The sequence below is a fragment of the Helicoverpa armigera genome, chromosome 23 (genome assembly GCF_030705265.1).
Source record: "Helicoverpa armigera isolate CAAS_96S chromosome 23, ASM3070526v1, whole genome shotgun sequence".
In the NCBI taxonomy this organism is placed as follows: Eukaryota; Metazoa; Arthropoda; class Insecta; order Lepidoptera; family Noctuidae; genus Helicoverpa; species Helicoverpa armigera.
This window is the reverse complement of record NC_087142.1, coordinates 3,644,755-3,664,286: the sequence shown is the minus strand read 5'-3', so window position 1 is coordinate 3,664,286 and position 19,532 is coordinate 3,644,755. Positions and strand designations below refer to the sequence as shown.

General features: G+C 41.9%; 1 protein-coding gene across 3 annotated transcripts; it reads right to left on the bottom strand.

Annotated features, from left to right (window-relative positions):
• Positions 1 to 90: 90 nt before the first annotated feature.
• Positions 91 to 17,732, bottom strand: LOC110376814 (sarcalumenin). Of its 3 annotated transcripts, none has more exons than XM_021335419.3 (11): positions 17,575 to 17,732; positions 17,142 to 17,296; positions 14,523 to 14,609; positions 12,537 to 12,830; positions 11,542 to 12,245; positions 10,969 to 11,290; positions 10,721 to 10,893; positions 10,409 to 10,600; positions 1,315 to 1,578; positions 909 to 1,072; positions 91 to 827 (listed from the first exon to the last, which is right to left on the bottom strand). In XM_021335419.3, exons 2-11 carry the CDS (start codon positions 17,221 to 17,223, stop codon positions 617 to 619), a joined length of 2,493 nt encoding a protein of 830 aa, XP_021191094.3. In that variant the 5' UTR covers positions 17,224 to 17,296; positions 17,575 to 17,732; the 3' UTR covers positions 91 to 616. The 3 variants fall into 3 exon arrangements, with proteins under 3 accessions (XP_021191094.3, XP_021191092.3, XP_021191095.3); XM_021335417.3 differs by having other exon boundaries at positions 17,142 to 17,320; positions 17,575 to 17,727; XM_021335420.3 differs by having other exon boundaries at positions 17,142 to 17,315; positions 17,575 to 17,700.
• Between the last annotated feature and the right edge of the window lie 1,800 nt (positions 17,733 to 19,532).

Below are 19,532 nucleotides of genomic sequence, written 5' to 3'. Positions count from 1 at the left end.
GAAAACACAAACAGATAGTAAATATTCGCAATAATTAACATGTTTTCAGGTAGATGATGAATTCTGAACAGGATTTAAATAAAACACTGATGATTTTTATTTAGTTTTTACTTAAATACATAGTCACATTGTGTCTCATTAATAACTAACAAAGAAATAATAACGGCAAACACCGCTCAAGTACGGGATTTAATTAGAACTAGTAGTAGGAATACCTACATTGACATACCTTAGAATAGATACAAGAGTAACTAACAACTTCAATAATGACTAGTAATTTATTGCATTTTTGAGACATGTATAAAAAACACCTTGATAATTAGGATTGGAAGTTGTCTTGCGTTGTCTATCATCACCACTAATAAACGCACGAAGAAAATCACAATAAATCATACGATACGACATCATTCATCTCAAAAACAGGAACAAGCGAGTATAAAGCAAAATAAATTACAGATAAATAAAGAAATGCGATGTAACGAAAAATAACTAGTGATTTGATGCCCGATTAGATGAAGAAATGCAAAATGTGCCCAAAATAAATGTCCAATCCAATTGGCTAAAATTAAAAAGCGGGTGTGTAGTGTGGTGCGGGGTTCGTTCGTTCGCGGAGGCATCAACTCTTGGGCATGCCCTGCGGCGTAGCGGTCTCCACCATCTTCTTGTACTTGCCGACGAGCTCGGGCAGGTCGTAAGCGATGGCCACGTCCAGCCGCGTGATGGGGCAGCCTCGGAAGTACGTGCACGTCGCCGATAGCTGCTGGAACTCGAACAGGGGATTCAACCGGAAGAAATCCCGGTACGTCTCGGGGTCGGGCAGGTCGTACCTGGACACACGAAAATATTTTATCAAGATTTTTCAAATTAACTCCTTCTTGCTAAATAAAAGATAAAAAATAATATCTTACCTGGAAATATTGGTGAGTGTGCTAAGACCCTCATAGATGTGGTAGTTCTGGGGGTTTTCAATGATGGCGTCGGCAATGATCTTCCTGTTGCCGAATATCGTCTTGTGGTTGTAATACGTGGTCAGGTAGCAGTCAACCATCTTAGCGTGGTTCCTCACGCGAACCTGTTGCAAACAGAAATAATATGAAATTGAATTGTTACCTCATCTTGTTCTAATACATGATGATGGGCAACAAGAACAACAATAATTTATTTGCAACACACGCACAAAAATTTATTAAGAATTCATGCAAGTAATACATTGACAATTATTTCTTATTATTTTGCTGACACATTAGCCTGAATACCATTTCTTCCTTCTGTGAACAGCCACACGCATCAAATAACAAAAGACAGTCTACTCACAGCGAATCTCCTAGCGCTTGCGATCTTATTCTCAATGCGCTTATCGATGGCTTGCCGCAAGTCCCTCAGGAGTTCTCTCTCCTGGGCTTGCAGTAGACGCACGGGCGCTCCGGCCTCGTACGGCATGGACCACAGTGACACCGTGTACATGACAGGCGGCTGCGCGGAGCTCATCAGCGGCGAGATGTTCCAGATCAGCGCGCTTTGTACGCGCATCAGTTCCTCCGGCTTCACTGTGTCGGCCTTGTTCAGCACGATGCGTGTCTAAACGGACAATGGGTAAGTTACAATCAAGGAGTTTCTAGGATTTTTTCCACGTTATTTAAATCGGGACTTGGGGAATCATCAAAATCCTTCGTGGCTCGTGCTGTATGAAAGTTAGAGGACATTCAGTCCTCATCAGTAAGTAACTAAGTTTTTGTTCTTAATAATTATTCCACTACCCCCATTTAGACTTGTATAATTAGATCTTACCAAATGAATGTGCCTAATTATAAATCCTACTTGGTCGCATATCGATCATTTATTGCATTGTCGATTAAAATATCCCTGGCAGTTCTACTCGATCATCAGGCGATGACAGATATACTATTCACGCATACTCAATACTATGGGTCGAATGCTGGCATGCAAACGTATTTCCTCTTATTTATAATGGGCCTTATAGCCCTAGCGGAGCCCTACACACGATGGGCGTCACTAAACTAGGCTATTTAACGAATGGAAACCACTGGATACTGTTTGAGTTTAAGTTTATTCAAAGAAAACACGGTTATACAAACGAAACAGTACAGTTGGACAACAACCACGAATGTTACAAAACTAACTAATGAACTAAACCCTGAGTTGAAACAATGGGGCGAGCGTATTCAACTACATGACGAGACTCAAGCGAGGCGCATCCGACGCGCACTCGCGGCACACGCTTCTTGCTCACTGTCGGCGTGAGCGGCTGCGCGATGTCGCGTCCCCTTCCACGCGCCCTCTAGCGGCGCGTGTAACTAACAGGGCGGCAAACTACTTGCGCGACATACAGCCACACGCTATACACTCCCCCTCGAGCTCATGAGAACGTCCCCGCTCATGAACTCGCACAAAGGAAACACTACATACAGGACAAACATGTTTTCGAGGACGTCCTCTCTGCCGTTTCTGCACTACGGGACGAGGAGGCGTAATGTCCCTAGGATGAAAACGAGTTAGTTCTGATATGTGAAACTTGCCTAAAACTTCCTCAGATGAATCTAAATTACCTATAAGATACGCTGTAGGGCTAACTTTCTTCACAACAACGTAAGGACCATCTCTCTTAGGAACAAACTTAGAAGTAATGTTCTTGGCTGCGTTGCTCAGAACATGCGACTTTAATAGTACCTGATCACCCACCTCGAAGACTTCACCTGGTCTTTTGGATTTATCGGCACATTCCTTACGTCGATCCTGTTGTGCTTCGACCCTCTCTCTGACAGCGATAAACGAATTCACAAACCTTTTCAAATAAGGTGTAATCTGAGGAACAAAATTATCTTTACTGAGCACGGACCTAATATCGTGGTGCATTTCGACTGGCGAACGAAGTTCCCTAGCGAACATAAGGTATGCGGGGGTTACTCCAGTAGTACCACAAACTGCCGAATTCATGGCGAACCTTATCGCGGGAAGATGCTGAGGCCACGATGAATGCTCAGACTCAACTAAACGAGACAAATGAAACTTCAAGTCTCTGTTCTTACGCTCAGCTGGATTAGCTGACGGATGGTATAATGGTAACAACTCTTGACCAATACCTAAAACAAACATACATTGCTGCATTACAGCAGAAACGAACTGAACGCCATTGTCCGAAACAATGCGTCTTGGCAGTCCATAACGGAGGAAATACTCTTCAATCAACGTACGAGCACACGCCTCGGAAGTAGCATCCTTCAGAGCGTAAAGCTCGGTCCAACGAGTCGCAGTGTCTTCGACCAACAAAATCCACCTTTCCCCATTTTCTCCCGCAGGAAGTGGACCAAACAAGTCTACGGCTAACACCTCTCCCCTCTGATGGAGAACAGGAGTCTGTAACAAGCCGGACGGTTTCGTGTTTGAAGACTTATAACGTTGACAGGCAGCACAACTCTTGACATACTCTGTTATGGCTCTATGCATACCTGGGAAATAAAAACTCTTAGCGACCTTGGCATATGTTCTATCAACTCCGTGATGACCAGCAATGTCAGTATCATGACACCCTTTTAAAATTTCAGGACGCAGAGAAGCCGGGACAACCAGTTGCGGCTCTTCACTATCTACATCCGGATTATACCTATACAATACGCCTTGCTGCATAAAATAACCTCTTTCTGACCAACGCTTCATACCTACAGAATCAGCATCAGAAGTGTCCTCTAATTCACTAATAATCTTCTTAAGTTCCAGATCCTCGAGTTGCGCGCAACGGAGATCAGCCGGACTACGAGCAGGTAAGTCAACGACGATGGAACAGACACCACACTGATCTTTATTTTCTTCTTTACAGGTTGGTCGACTGAGTGTATCAGCAATAACATTGGCCTTTCCAGGCGTATACTGAAACTGAATATTAAAGCTCTGAAGCTTAAGAGCCCAGCGAACGAGCCTACCTGAAGGCGACTTTAGGGTAAGGAGCCACTTTAACGGCTGATGGTCGCTCCCTATAATGACCTCATGACCTTCAATATAACCCCTAAAACGTTCGACGGCCCACACCACAGCAAGAGCCTCACGCTCGGTGGTGCTGTAATTCCTTTCAGCTGCATTGAGCAGACGGCTAGCATATTCAATAGGGCGTTCTTCTTTACCTTCGCCCTGTAACAACACAGCTCCTAAGGCATAATTGCTAGCATCAGTCCTTAACACAAACGGCTTGCTATAATCTGCCTGAATAAGAATCGGTGCCGAGGAGAGACGAACCTTGAGCTCCTCAAAGGCACGAGCCTGGTCTGAACCCCATGACCACGGCTGATTCTTCTTTAGCAAGCGTGTTAACGGCTCAGCAACAGCAGAAAAACTAGGCACAAACTTTCTAAACCATGAACAAGTCTGAAGAAAAGTTCTTAAGTGCCGAAGCGAAGACGGTGCTGCCATATCCAAAACAGCACGAGTCTTTTCATCATCAGGAGACACACCATCCTGAGTGATAACGTGACCAAGGTATTTTACCTTCTCACGTGCGAAGACACATTTCTCCCTATTGGCGCGCAGTTTAAACATACGCAGTCTCTCAAAAACGGCGCGCAAATCTGATATATGCTTCTCAAAGCCCTCAGAAATCAGAAGGAGATCATCTTGATATGCTAGAAGGGTAACGTCCTTAAGACTGGCACCGGAACGAAGTCTATCAATTAGACGCTGGAAGGTAGACGGAGCGTTCTTGAGCCCGAACGGCATGCGATTAAATCGATACGAACCGAATGGCGTTAAAAATGCTGTCTTATCCCTATCCTGTTCACGTACACTCACTTGCCAAAATCCACTTCGCATATCAAGCGTACTCATAAAACAATTCTTTTTTGTTGACTGTACAAGCTCGTCTATCAAAGGCATCGGATAGACGTCGGACTTTGTTACCGCATTGAGCTTCCTATAGTCGACACAGAAACGAACCTTACCATTTGCCTTCGGAACAAGTAGCGCTGGGGAACCCCACGCGGACTCACACTCCTCGACTATGCCATCTGCCAACATCTTATCGAGCTCTTCTCGCATAATGTCCTTTTTGGCAGGAGTCAACCTATAAGGAGGGACGGCGATAGGAGCGTGATCGCCAGTATCTATAATATGCTCGGCGAAAGGAGTCGCGTCTCCCCCTGGCTGAAAGATATCCTCGTGTTCGACAAGGAGACGGGCAAGTACCTCACGTTGTTCTCCACTAAGCGAAGTCGCCTCATCATCCCGCAGCACATCCAGAGCTGAACACGCAGGCACAGGTGACACACCTTCAAATTGCAATGAGAATTTATATTTATCATTCTCGGCAAAGTGCCACCTACTTTCACCAAAATTGAAGACAAGATTAAACGAGGTAAGAAAATCTATACCTAACAAGCTTTCATTATTATTAGCTTCCGGAAATATCAAAAACTTTACGTCTCTAGTTTTATGTCGGAGCGTCACCTTTACCACTGTGCTAAGTACATTCATCTCCCTACTAACACCGTCCGCCAACCTAACAATTTGTGTCGACGGCACTAACGGGTGTCCTAACCTGAGTAGGAGAGCGTAGAGCGTGTGACCGGCAATACAACTTTTAGCTGCAGAATCTACGAGCGCGGTGCCACAAAACCCTAGAATGCCTATATTCAACACAGGGCGACGAAAAGGTACATTATCGCAAACATTACCGATATTCTCACGACTATTACAATTATTTCCGTAATCGTTAAAACTAGATACACACATATTACTCTTACGAACATTGTCAAAAAGTATACGACTATCACAATGTATACGACAATTACAATTACTATTGCTACCGCAATCAGTACAACACGATACACGAGTATAAGTGTTACGAACATTATCAAAATTCTTACGAACATTACAATTATTTTTACGAATATTACAATTATCTTTGTAATTCTTAGAACAAGATAAACAAATACAAGAGCACATATTAGCGTCAGTGTTACGAACACATTGATCGTCTAGAAAACAATTACATGAAACACCCGCGGCACGCGCAGGGTTACCTTGTACAGGCATGAGCACTGACGGGTCGGACGGCGCGAGCGGTTGCGTAGCAACGACGCGAGCGCGGGCGCGGGCCGCGCGGGCGAGGCGCGCCCGGCGCCGCTGCCGGCCGCTGCGCCGCCGCGGCGAGCGCGGGGCCACCCCGCGGGGCTCGCTCGACGGCCTCAACGTACCTACAACTCCGCCATGCGATGCGTTTTCGACGGAATAAAATGCTTGTTGGCCCGAACAGTTTTTACACTTCGACTTAATAACGTTCGGAGCACCACAACCGTAACACTTTATCTCACTTTTTAACTTTATAACGCTATTGCTCGTATTATTATCACGATCACTATTATCACGCTTTAACTTATAACACGCATTTTTCGAATGACCTGAGCGCTTACAATAGACACAAAACTGCTGATTATTACTCTTCGAAACGACGGCGACACTCTCGGCGGACTCAGCGGCGCCGGCGCTGTTGAGCGGCGGCGGCGGCTGCGGCGACGACGATGATGATGTCGCGGGCATGCTCGTCTGGGTCTGCGGCTTTCCTTGAGAAGTGTTACTACGTGTTTTGGAGCTTTCCTTAAGCGAGTCTTCTATAGTACGGCACTTTTTAAGTAATTCGTCGAAACTGTTTAAACTTTCTCTAGTAACACGTTTCCGAATGCGTGGGTTAAGGAGGCCGAATGCCATATCTAGCTGCACTTTTTCTGACAAATCCTCTTTAGGTATTTTAGCCAGCAGAGCTCGTACCTTGGCGATGAACAAATCCGTATGTTCTTCCTCCTGAACCAGCGTGAATAACTTCCGATAAAGACGATGGGGCGGGTCATGCTCGGCGAATGCACCTTTTATTCGCGAGAGCGCCTCCGACCACGTGCCGGTTGATCTCTTCACCCCTTGCCACCAAACCGCTGCAGGTCCTTCCAACAACATTGAGAACCCGCGGAGAGCGTTCTCGTCGGTCATATTTACGCATTCCTTATACGTAGTGATGGCGTCTAGGAAGTTTTCTAACGACTCCTCCGGGCGTCCGCCATAACGCGTCCTGCACTTGGCGAAATTTCCACTCACGCCAAACATACTGTGCGAATCCGAAACATTCTGCGGCGTGGACGAGCGGACCTCACGGAGTAAATGCACCAGAGTCTCGTGGGTCATTGTTACATTGGTGGGGGCGGCGCCGGCACTCGCGGCGTCGACGTTGTCCGAAGTTTCCAGAACTTGCGAGCGTGTTAACGGCATTTTCACGGCGAATAACACGCGAAGTTTTCACTGAGTTCGTTACTATCACACGTTGGGCAGCCAATTATAGCCCTAGCGGAGCCCTACACACGATGGGCGTCACTAAACTAGGCTATTTAACGAATGGAAACCACTGGATACTGTTTGAGTTTAAGTTTATTCAAAGAAAACACGGTTATACAAACGAAACAGTACAGTTGGACAACAACCACGAATGTTACAAAACTAACTAATGAACTAAACCCTGAGTTGAAACAATGGGGCGAGCGTATTCAACTACATGACGAGACTCAAGCGAGGCGCATCCGACGCGCACTCGCGGCACACGCTTCTTGCTCACTGTCACAGAACATATATACCCTAAAGGGAAGAATAACGACTCCGTACAAATTTTATGAGGAAATTTTTCCTTACCGGCCGGCGCCATCTATATTCCGCCCACGAAAACTAGAGAGTAGAAGCTAGGGCGGGAGTTTCAAACTACAGTATATTCTATAGGTCATTTTTATTGCATTTTATGCACAAGTACAGGGGCCCGATTCTCCTAAGTTAATAATGTTAAAATCGAATAGAAATTGAATCGCAATATGATCGCAGTAGCAGTTTTAACCATATCGGGCATTCTGCTACTAATATAAGACCAATCGTATTCCAACGACATTCGATTGGTTTGCGATTGGTCTGCTATTTTGGTGATTTTGGTCTATACGGTAGTTTGCTCTACAATCATATTGCAATCGTAAATCATTTGCAGACAAAATGATTCATTATTGAATGACAGAAAAGGATAAAAACGTTTATTTCAAAGAAAAATAGCGGAATGCCACATATGCTTCAATCGTAATTGAGTCGGGATTGAATCTCAGTCGAATGTGAATCGACTCGACTGAATCGTAAAATTAGGAGAATCGGGCCCCAGTGGTTCGTCGATTATGGCTGAGCAAGATTATCACATTTTGCTCAGCAATAATCGACATGAAACACAGTGTACTTGTGCATAAATTGCTAATATTTATCTTTATAGAGCAGTGCAGCAGTGTAATAAAAGGAAGATTACAGTACAAGAGTTTTTTATTTAGCATGTTAATAATTATAATTTATTTCCAGAAATAGGGTACAAAAGGTGTTCATAAATCACAAGTATGTGCACCTATGTAATGAATTTTAAAATACATGAATTTAATCAATTTAGGTAGGTATTTCAGACATTTTCGTCCAAAATAACAAGTATGGATGGGCCTATTGCATACAATTTCAACATCAAAACATAAACAAACAAAAATTCTAGTTAGTTTTAAAGTGTTACTATTATAAAAACAAGACTATGTTATTATACAATAAAGAATACTATCGATTTGTTTAACAAACAACAAGTTTACAGACATGGTTTAAATTATTCTATCATATTGTGTAATAAACGTTGGTGTTATTTCTTCTTTATTATAGAAATGATTAGGAAGAGAAAGACACTAGACCAATTATATTTTGATATTTACAAACATTTACTACATCAGGTACAGCTGTTCTGAACAACTTCTTCTCATTAAAGCATGTGCTTTTGAAATGTTTGCTGCATAGCATCTTATGTTGTTTATGGAGTGCGTCCTGGAATTTTGGTGAAGACCAGGCTTCGTTTGGGAAGCAATACTTTGCCCATAATTCACAACTGAAAATTAAAAATATCAAAATTACACACTCATCATCAGCCTTCTAATGTTCCCACTGCTGGGACACAGCCTCCTCTCTAGGAGAGGGCTTGGGCCATAATCCACCCTGGCCCAGTGCGGATTGGTGGATGTCACACGTCTTCGAATTTTTTTTTGGTTCTAGGACATGCTGGTTTCCTCACGATGTTTTCCTTCACCGTTTTGAGAGCAGTAGTGACGAAATAAATTACACAAAGTTATGCGCCAGATCGGGTTTGAACCCGCGACCTACCACTCGTAAGTTGGGGCAGTTACCACTCGGCCACCACTGCTCTCAAATTACACACTATTTTAATCATTTTCCGAGTTAAGATATTATTATATCATGTCAGTGGGTAGTCTTCGCTTTGATTGAAAGAGATGTTATATTAGATACGGGAATGGTGTAAGCAAGAAAACTTTTTATAGTAAGTACCTAATGATTTTTGGCAAGGAAAGTTGGGACTTAAGTATATAGGTATATATGTTACGTGAGTTTGTGGTAGTTAGAAGCGGAATTAACAATAAATGTGGTATTCTATGTCGTCTAAGACGAATAGCATGGAGTGTACATACCGCAGAGCATTTTAGTGCCAGGCTTTGGAAACCGATGCAAAGTGATGCTGGGATCTTTAGAAGGTGAAGATCCACACAAGCAGCAGATTCTTGTGTTTTCTTTTTGTGAACTCATCGCGAATTAAACACAAAACAAAATCAAACAAGTCACTGTCTCAACACCGAGTCTATATCTCACAAATACACACTTAATTTCACCAAAACACAGCAACGGAGGAGCAAGCTCGACTCAACGTTATCAATGTATGTAGAATTAAATGGAAGTAGTTTATTTATTACAAATAAACATTAGTACAAGATAAAATGGTGCGCAACCGGCCGCAGACATTTTTCTTGTGACGTCAACAATGTCAAAACCAATATGGCGTCCGGACATTAGTGTTGCCACACATAATCCCCCATATATATTTTCTAATAAGTAATATTAAATTTTATATCTAATATTTCTCAACTAAGTATATTTTTTGGCATTAGAATAATAGCTAAAAGTATCTTCAAGGGTAATTTACTTTAAAAATCAATTTATACGCTCATTATTAGGGAGAATACGAAATTGTATTTTTGGTGGCAACATTATATATTTATCTCTTTTACTCTGATGTCGTTGACTCTCTCTTGTTTTCAAGCCCACCTTAATGCAATTCGTAGAACAAACTTGACAGACCCTGCTCACTGTCGGCGTGAGCGGCTGCGCGATGTCGCGTCCCCTTCCACGCGCCCTCTAGCGGCGCGTGTAACTAACAGGGCGGCAAACTACTTGCGCGACATACAGCCACACGCTATAGCCTGCAATATTCATCTTTCATACTTTAAAAATATATCGTGTTCTTCGTTTAAATGTGAATTTGAGAAGGGCTTTATCTAGGAACTTGTAGTAAGCTTACCTGAGACTCCCTGCCTTTGAGTTGGTCGAGTATAGCTTCAGTCTCGGGACCCACGTCCAGTTTGGAAGGATCGTAGACCAGGAAGATGATGTCGGCGCGGTCGATGAACCACTGGCAGGCGTCGTTGAAAGGGAATACACGGGACACTTGCTTCCTTACTTCCAGTATTCCAGGAATCTCCACGATATTAACCTGGAAACAGACATTGATAACTCATACTTAGAAAAATTGAACAATCTGCTTCCTACGTTATTCAGTCGTGTTTGATTTATTGCAATCTAGAGTCTCGATCATCAATGTTGTAAAACAAACCTTTTCTAATATTTTGCTGGGATATCTCAAGCCCCTCAGACGCTCTTCCAGACCTTGACCGAATTTCTGAAGACCCGAGAAAGTCCAATCAGCTGCCAGCTGTGTGCCGTCCAGCACTTGTGGTTCTTTGCCGTGCATTAGAATGTTGAAATATGCAGGTGATGGTTCCGCCCCTATAAATAAAAAATACGCCTCAAATAAGCCAGCTTTTGTTACTGGTACTTCCAGCAAAATAAATGATATCTTACCAGTTCTAAGAGACCATTCAGTAAACTCCAGCCCCGTTAAGTAGTTCAGGATGCTAGATTTTCCACCGCTCCACGGACCCATGAAGAGTACCAAAGGCTTCGAGAATATCTCAGGGTCGCCAAAATGCCTGTTACTCAGATCCCTGTACTTGTAAAGACCTTCTAATGGTTTAATGGAGTTCTCGTATAACCTCTTCAAATCTCTGAGCACAATGTCTGCGGATTTTTCAACAGTTAACTCATCTTCGCTCGCTTCTTCATCTAGCCTTAAAATTTTGGTGATATGGTCACGAGATCTCAAGTTTTCAGGAATATCAATAGTCTGTAATAGAGAGCGGTAGCATTAGATTTACCAATTTTTTTATTGTTTTTATGTGCGCAATGTTAATCGGGCATTTGTGGCTTATTAATTAGATCACTTTCAAAATTACAAGTTTTACTTGGGCGACTATAGGAGATACATACATAAAAAGTTGTACATGTTGTCCTAGTTAAATGGGAATTAAGCATTTCCTAAAATGTATATGGGTACCTATGATTCTAATATCGTACATTACAGTACGTTATACTTACAATCAATAAATCTTCTTCAGGCGCTCCTTCCTCCTCCGAATCTTCATCTCCGGCAGCTTCAGCCTCATCCCCGGCCTCAGAGGCCTCCTCGGACTTGTCTCCATCTTCCTCCTCCTTGCTATCCTTTGCAGACTCCTCCTCTTCTTGCGACTTGTCTTCTACCCCTCCTTCAGCCTCTTCTGCAGACTCTTCTTTCTCTTGTGACTCATCTTTCTCTTCTACTGACTCCTTGTCATCTGCTGCTTCCTCAGTATCCTCTCCAGAATCGGCTTTCTCTTCACCAGACTCGTCTTTAGCTTCTCCTGAATCATCTTTGTCTTCAGCAGTTGTGTCTTGGTCTTCTTTTGATTCATCTTTGTCCTCTGCTGAAGCATCTTGCTCGCCAGATTCATCGGCAGCTTTCTCTTCGCCAGATTCGTCATCTTTAGCTTCTTTAGAGTCTTGTTCATCGTCTGCGTCTTCTTGAGATTCGTCAGCCTTTTCTTGAGATCCATCGTCTTCTTCTTGTGTCTTATCGTCATCGTCTTTATTTTCGTCAGATGCGTCTGCAGCTTCAGCAGACTTGTCGTCGTCATCTGCTTCTTGACTAGCTGCTTCGGTTTCTTTGCTATCCTCTTCCTTCACTTCCTGGCTGTCTTCTTCGGATCCTTCTTGGGATTTTTCGTTACTGTCACCCTTGGTCTCGTCTTCAGCTTCTTCACTCTCTAAAATTATTTAAACATATAATTCTTATTAAAAACAAGTCAAACAAGCCTGGACACAAACTGGAAAATTGCACCAAAACAATATCGTAACAGTAAGTTTGCAAATACGTTTTAACTATAATTATTAAACTCACAAACTACTACTTTTAATAAAATATATTCGTATAATATGACACCTAAATGGAAGAGTTTAACGCAACATTCATAAACTAGCATCTAGCTAATACATATCTATTTACGGTTCTCATTCCAGAGTTCAGGAATTACCATGCTAAATATAGCGAAGCCCACCTTGGTTCGTTGTTTCTTCTTCAGCAGATGCTTCGCCACTGTCTGCATCACCAGCCTGTTGTTCCTTGCTGTCCCCATCGTCTGCAGCCTCTCCCGAGTCAGTGTCATCAGACGCAGCTTGTAACTCCTCGACGGACGCTTGTGAAACGTAAGGCTCGTCAGCTATTTCTACTGACGGTGCATCGTCTTCCGCGCTATCCGCTGCTTCTCCGCCATTTTCTGCTGAATTGTCTTCTTTAGTGTCATCTCCGTCAGCGACACTTACTTCATCACTGTCGTTTTTTTCGGCAGAGTCTGTAATTATAGTTTGTTTTGTTATAAATTAAACCTTCTTCTTCTTTCGTGTCGATGACATGTCATATATTGAGACTACACTATGTCAGCCCAATATGCCGCCACAGCGAGAAATTAATCCTGATATGTGCTTTCTATTTGTGCACTTTTACACATATGTTCGACCCAGGTAGAATAGGTGGACTATGTACCGATAAGTGTATAAAAAACAATTCAGAAAATTTATGATATTTTTTCTACGCTCTTTATTATCGTTCTTTCAATAATGGGAAGTTCGTCACTATTGAAAGTTTCTTAAGATATAATTCTGCTGAACGTTAAAAGTTGACTTGCCAAAGTCCATTTAAAAGTCTATTTATGATACATCCTGTTCAGTAGATTCTACCGTGAATATTTCACTTACTTGTTACTCACGTTGTTTGAGTTGTGGGTGATCGCAAGAGTACCAAGCGGATACAATATCGACTATCCAACTACACTAACCCAGTTTCAAAATATATTGCTTACATTTATCAGTTATTGTGTTCTTGGAATTTATTGATATATTCCACAGAAACTTTGTTACTAAGGCTTACGTAATGATTCATCAGTTTGGTTCGTCCTTGACTGTCTGTCCAGTCGTTTCAAAGTCGCGATTTCAGTTCGTCCCATCCCTGGTTTGACGCTCTCAAGTGAAATACTACGTTGCGTGGTTTATAAATAATTGTTTAATTTTAGATGGCCCAGCCTCAATACGTTTTAGAGGACAATGACTATTAAACAGCATGTTAATAATTCTTACACATGCCCCGAATATAATAATTTTGTAACATATCCTAGACGTGTTGCGCAAAGTTTCGTCTAGCTTTATTGCCGACAACAATGATGTGGATGGTTTGGCTGCTTTCCTCTTTTCAAAAAGGCAGCAGTAAAAACATTATATTTTGCGTGCCATGTGTGTGATTATAGTGTTCCATGGTTTAATATAACGATCCATGGCGAGAGATCTTATCATCTTCTAATCTTAACAATTCAATCTAGGAATATTTTTTGACATATCAAAGTATGTGTTTCCCTATTGCATAACTTTTCTTTCAGCAAGCCGTCATTCACACATTTACACTATTCTTTAAGCATAGATGAATGAAAATAATTAGGTACAATGGAAAAAATATATGCGGTGACCTAGAGGCGGTAATATCGATGACGCGCGAACGTTACTGCAATTAAAATAGATCCGACATCTCAACACCAGCAAACTCGTGTCAATCCGACAGTATTCCTGGTTCCGTTGAGGTCACGTTAAATAAAGTTTACTACACGTTCATCACGCAAATAGTAGCTGAAAAAAATGCGAATAAGTAAATAGAGGCTACGCGATATGCTTTATTTTCAGAAGATCATCGAAAAAGAGGATCTAATTTTCATTAAAAAAAACATTCATGGGTAGGTCAATATTTTTACTTGTGTATCGGCAAAGAGGAGGAACTTAGGTACTTTTTTTATTCTTTGAAAATCCTTCATTTTACTAAATATCGGCAGGTTTTAGGGCCAAACTTTCCTGTATACTGTACCTACATGATTCATGCATTAATTGGTCGTGTACCTAAGTGAGATCTGTTACTGTTACTGTTACAGCCTTTTTATCGTCCCACTGCTGGGCACAGGCCTCCATGATTTTTAATAAATGGCAAGCAATTTAAATGCTTTTACCTGGTTCCACATCTCCTGACTCCAGCTCCTTGAGAGCTTTTTCGATGTATGGCCGGCATTGTGACTCAGATGGTACTTCGTCGTCGGCTGGAAAAAATTGAAAATTAAGTTACTTACATAAAATCCACAGTTAACAGCATCTACTATCATCTACTTATGTAGGTATAATGACAGTTGGAAGAACAAGAAGAGCTCTATCAATATTTTACAAGAAATATAATAATCTATTTGAAACTCCTCTCTGAAACGGGATGTGTCTATTTTATTGTTTCGAGTACAAATAAACCTTTAATAAAAATTCTAACAGCGGTCTAAATTAGAATTAAAATAAATAACGTGCCCCACAAAATTCGTTTGTGAGTTCAGTCTTCAGTCAATTTTTATGTTACCTACTTTTTCAGAGATTGTTGGCTGAATATTAATTTCCCTAGTCAATCGTACGGAGATAAATTGATTCACCAACAAAATAAAGACTATATTAGAAAAGGATCGAGTGAGTCAGCCTTGCGTTTATCCACGTTGCGTGTGGAATGCATGGCAGCCATTGCAGCATTATGGAAGCCTGTTTTGTTAAACTCAATCTTTACCTTTAAGAATTTCGAAAGACAGGAAATGGGTGAGTTACATCCCCTACCATTTTCAACCATGATTGCTAAGTACAATTGGAGACCATAATTGCATTTTATATCGAGAGACATAGTCCAGTAGATAAGCTCGTTGCAATTGCAATAGGCCGTCCATATAGTACCTACCTATCTGCGGAGAAACCATGGCCGACAGTAGTTCTATTGCAAAGAAGGACGGTTACCAACGAAGTGGTCAGACAAAGGTTTAGCATTGGAGGTCCCAGAAAGTAGGGAATGCTCGTAGCTGTTAATAACATAGTTTTCCTAGCATGAAGACTGGAAGTCTGCTAACTAAACAAACCGTGGAGTATCGTGTTTCCAATTAGGTTTGAAGCAGATGAAAAATAAATCTTCCTATGTAAATAAAACAATGGCGTTTACTATAGACTAACGCCTAATTTAAACATAGTTGAGAAAGGGCATGGCAAGAGGCAAAGGCTACCTATCTAACATCATATTGTTATCATCAACTTTGAGATTTCGCTCATGAGGTGCTCCATTTTAAACAGTTTATGAACTTCATGGGCCTTACTACAAAAACTTTAAACCCTGTTTTACACTTGTCTAATAAAATTTTGTCTGCAAAATGAACCATATGTCAACGTCATAATTTGACATTTTTTTAGACAAGGCATAAACTGACGTTTAAAAGTTTTTGTGGTAAGACGGCATAGGTTTTTCATCAACAGAACCATCATTAAATCAGAATTTATTGTGCTCGCTTGCGTCATCACCAGCTGTAGATACGTCAAATATGAATCATCTTCATTTCTCATCTTTGCTATACTTCTGTCTATCATAAGTAGGTATAGCCTACAGTTCATTAATCATTATTCAATCCATTAGCCACCTTCTTATCTTTTCATTATAATTTCTGCGTGTTTATTTTGTGCAGGCCACGTTATTGCAAGTCAACGTTACATGGTTTTAGTACCTACCTAAAGTCTCTTTGACATTGGAGTGGTTTGAAAGCGACACGAAAATAGTAGCAGCACTTATCTTTTTCTCATTCATTAAAATGTAATTTCAAGCGGAATGTAAAATTGTAGTTGAGAGATATGTTTGAGTCTTCTTGAATTTTCACATTAGTATTTTCACCGAGCGGTTTATTGCCGGCCTTGGTATGTCGCTCTTCAAAGTAGAGCTGTTTGTGTTTTATGTTGCCTGCTATGCTAGCTGACATTGACTTACATGTGGCTGCCTCTAGCGACCGAACATACAAGCCCACTGAAAAATATATAGCAAATACTTTCTACTTTGTCCGCAAGGGTGTTTGGGAGGGACGTTTGTGATCTGATAGTTTCAATTGCAACATTTTGGGGACGTGAAAGGCAGATTTTTGATTTTTTCCTCAGTTCACTGGTACCTGAGTACCTTCTAAATAACCATGTGAACAGTATTTCAGAAAAATCTGCGCGATACAAATTGAAGAACAGGTTAATTTAAATTTAACGGCCACCTAGAGAGTTACGCTGCTCTAGGCGGTCTAGTTGGACGTAAACCAAATACTGATTTACTGTCTACATATCTGCATTAAGAAACATTTAGTTCTTAACTTTGGGTATTATGTACGATTACGAGAATCAAGAGGGTAGCATGCAATTATGACGTGACCTAGATCCATGTCATACTTTTATAATGTCGTCACGATCCTATCGTTTTTCACAAGATGGCGACGCACAACGACAAATCCCTGTATTTCTATTTACGTATCTAGCTTTGCGATGTAACGAAGCGGCTGGCGGCGCTCTACCTTCACTCAAATCTGCCCGATAAACACAGCAGAGAATAGACAAATCCTGTTTATAACTCGGTCACTAGATCATTTTGTCATACAAAACTTCACCTAAGGTTATCGCCAAAAATAGAGCACATACGTGAGCTTTTTACATAATTTCAGCGCAAGTTACGCCGAAAATAGCAACGATGTAGTGACGCAGAGTTCGAGCGAAGATGTGCCGGCTCCCACTCTGCGAGCGGCGGCTGGACTCACCTCGCACCGCCGCGGCACAAGCCGACACCGCCAACAACATGCACAGCATTATCCTCCATAGCGTGAATCCTTTGCTCCACATGTTGTTCAAGTTAAGCCCGCTGTGCTGGGCTATCAGTCATTTGCACTCACACTCGCGCACCTGGTCGGCCGATCTAAGGACGTTGTACACATCTACACTGAATGAGCGAATCCACTTAATTCGTCGGCTAACACGACTCGCATTCCCACAGGAATGCAACTCGGGTTGAGACCGTTACCATTAAACCGCGGTTAATAATGACCGAATCGAAAGACGAGTAGCCAAATAAATAAAGTAGAAAGACATAAATTGTTAAACGACAACTCTATTATTAACCGCGTTTCAATGGCTAAAATATTGGCTGCAGCGGCAAGCGGTACGCGACACTGCACGTAAAGACGACGGACGTACTCTATTTCCGGAGACAGCACAGCATCGCTGGTCGGAGGGGTACTGGCGAGAGCGCGAGGCTCTCCCCGCGCCGGAGCTTTCAGCGACATTCAGCGCGGTGCGCGTGCCAAGCGCAGCCCACGGCACGCGGCGGCGCCCGCGCTTCCAGCCACCACTACCTGGACGCCTCAATAAAGCTTATTTTGTTTATAATCCACGTGTTCTAATTGCATATTATTGTAACCTACAGCTGGTCTAATACTCAACATCTTGCCCATCATAAAGACACAACGACACTAAGAGAAACAATATATAAACGATAAAAAATAAGACTCATCACGTTTAAGAGAAGACGCAAATAATTTCGAAAACCGTTTTTGAATGGAAGAAATAGCTAATAGTCATCATCAACCCAACACAGTTCCAAAGTCCAATCTGAATATTTGGGAACTAACCGCACGCTTTTCCACAAGATTTTCACGAGACACGTTATTCAATTATTTCAGGAGGCAATAGTTTTCCGCATCACGGTGCTGATGACGTCTGCCGACATTAATTGTGATTTAATTTTGTCTTAGATTAGATAATATACAAAAGGAACGCGCCAAATGGCTTTGAATAACGTAATAAGACAAGCGAGATGTTGGTTGCGTTCACATAGCATTAATACTTGTCGACGTACAAAATCTGTTGGCTCGTGGTGAAGCCCTGCTCGTGGTGAGATCCACCGCTATAATATATCAGCATGTCGCTTGCGAAATTACTGCACTTGGTGCAGTGACATCCTCAAAGCCATTGCCTACGCAAATATAGTTTTCATTCGTGGCTATTTGTAGATAGTCCTTGTGCCGTAGGTGTCATAACAACACTTACCTACTGGTATGTGAAGATAATAGTTATATGTTTTCGAGGAAAGACTCATACTTTACCTGGAAGGCAAACTGTTAACTCATAAATTATGGAAATCATTTCATTATTTATATACTGTTCTGTAAATTCCAGACATAACGTCGGAAACTCGGAAACCTCTGACAAACCATCTCTAGGGGTATTACAGGCACTTTAACTAATTCAAAACTAAACATATCTCAAACTAAATGCACATATGAACCCTTGTTATTTATTGTATGGCTTACCGATTTAATTACCTTTCAGTTATATAGTATTTAATGGCATTATCAAGAGCCAAACGCCGCCAAAGTATTATCGGTATAATTACACAAGTAGACAGATTTTCTTTGAACATGTACCCAAGAATATAAAGCCAACCACCTCATAAAATCGAAACAATATTCAACGATCGTGCGGCTGTTACTATAACCACGAGTTCCTCTTTTTCTACTTTTTGCCCTGTTGCCAAGTTTATTTGGGTTACGCGCAAAAAGTCTTCCACTTCCATTTCTTCCTGATACTTGTCATACTCATACTCACTCCCTTCTTATTCATGCCATCTTTCAGGCAGCCCACCCATCTCTTAGGTCTTCCTATCACTCTCCATCCATCTATATTCATACTCAGAGCTCATGCTACATACCTGCTTACTTGGATCCATTCATAAAATTATCATAACGAAGGTTCCCAATAAGAGTACCTCAAGAAACAGTCCTAGGTACCATTTTTTTATTTTTATATAGACTGAACGTTTCAAAAACCCCAAATCTGACAAGGTGCTAGAACCCTATCTTGGAGAGCAGGTTAAGCCTGTCGGCCCTGCAAACTTCTCTTACTAATAATAATAATGGCGTCCACGGCCGATTTCGGCCACGTCGGCTGTTCTCATGTAAGGAGATCAGCCAGCTGCGCAGGACATATTATAGTGCACGAGCATTTCCGCAGACACAGGTGCACCCACTATTCCTTCACTCTCATAGCCCGATGGGACGGCAATCCGACACTACCGGAGAGAGATCAGGCTCAGGAGCGACAGTAACGTGCTCTCCGATGCACGGGTGTATGAATCGCCAACTTCCAAGCTCCTG

Bases quoted from the DNA above. Each gene is read 5' to 3' on its own strand.
- LOC110376814 (XM_021335419.3), bottom strand. From the start codon at position 17,223: ATGTGGAGCAAAGGATTCACGCTATGGAGGATAATGCTGTGCATGTTG. The intron at 1,579-10,408 runs GTAAGCTTACTA...TTGTCCGTTTAG, and splicing joins TCAAAGGCAGGGAGTCTCAG to ACACGCATCGTGCTGAACAA. The intron at 1,073-1,314 runs GTGAGTAGACTG...TGTTTGCAACAG, and splicing joins CAAGCGCTAGGAGATTCGCT to GTTCGCGTGAGGAACCACGC.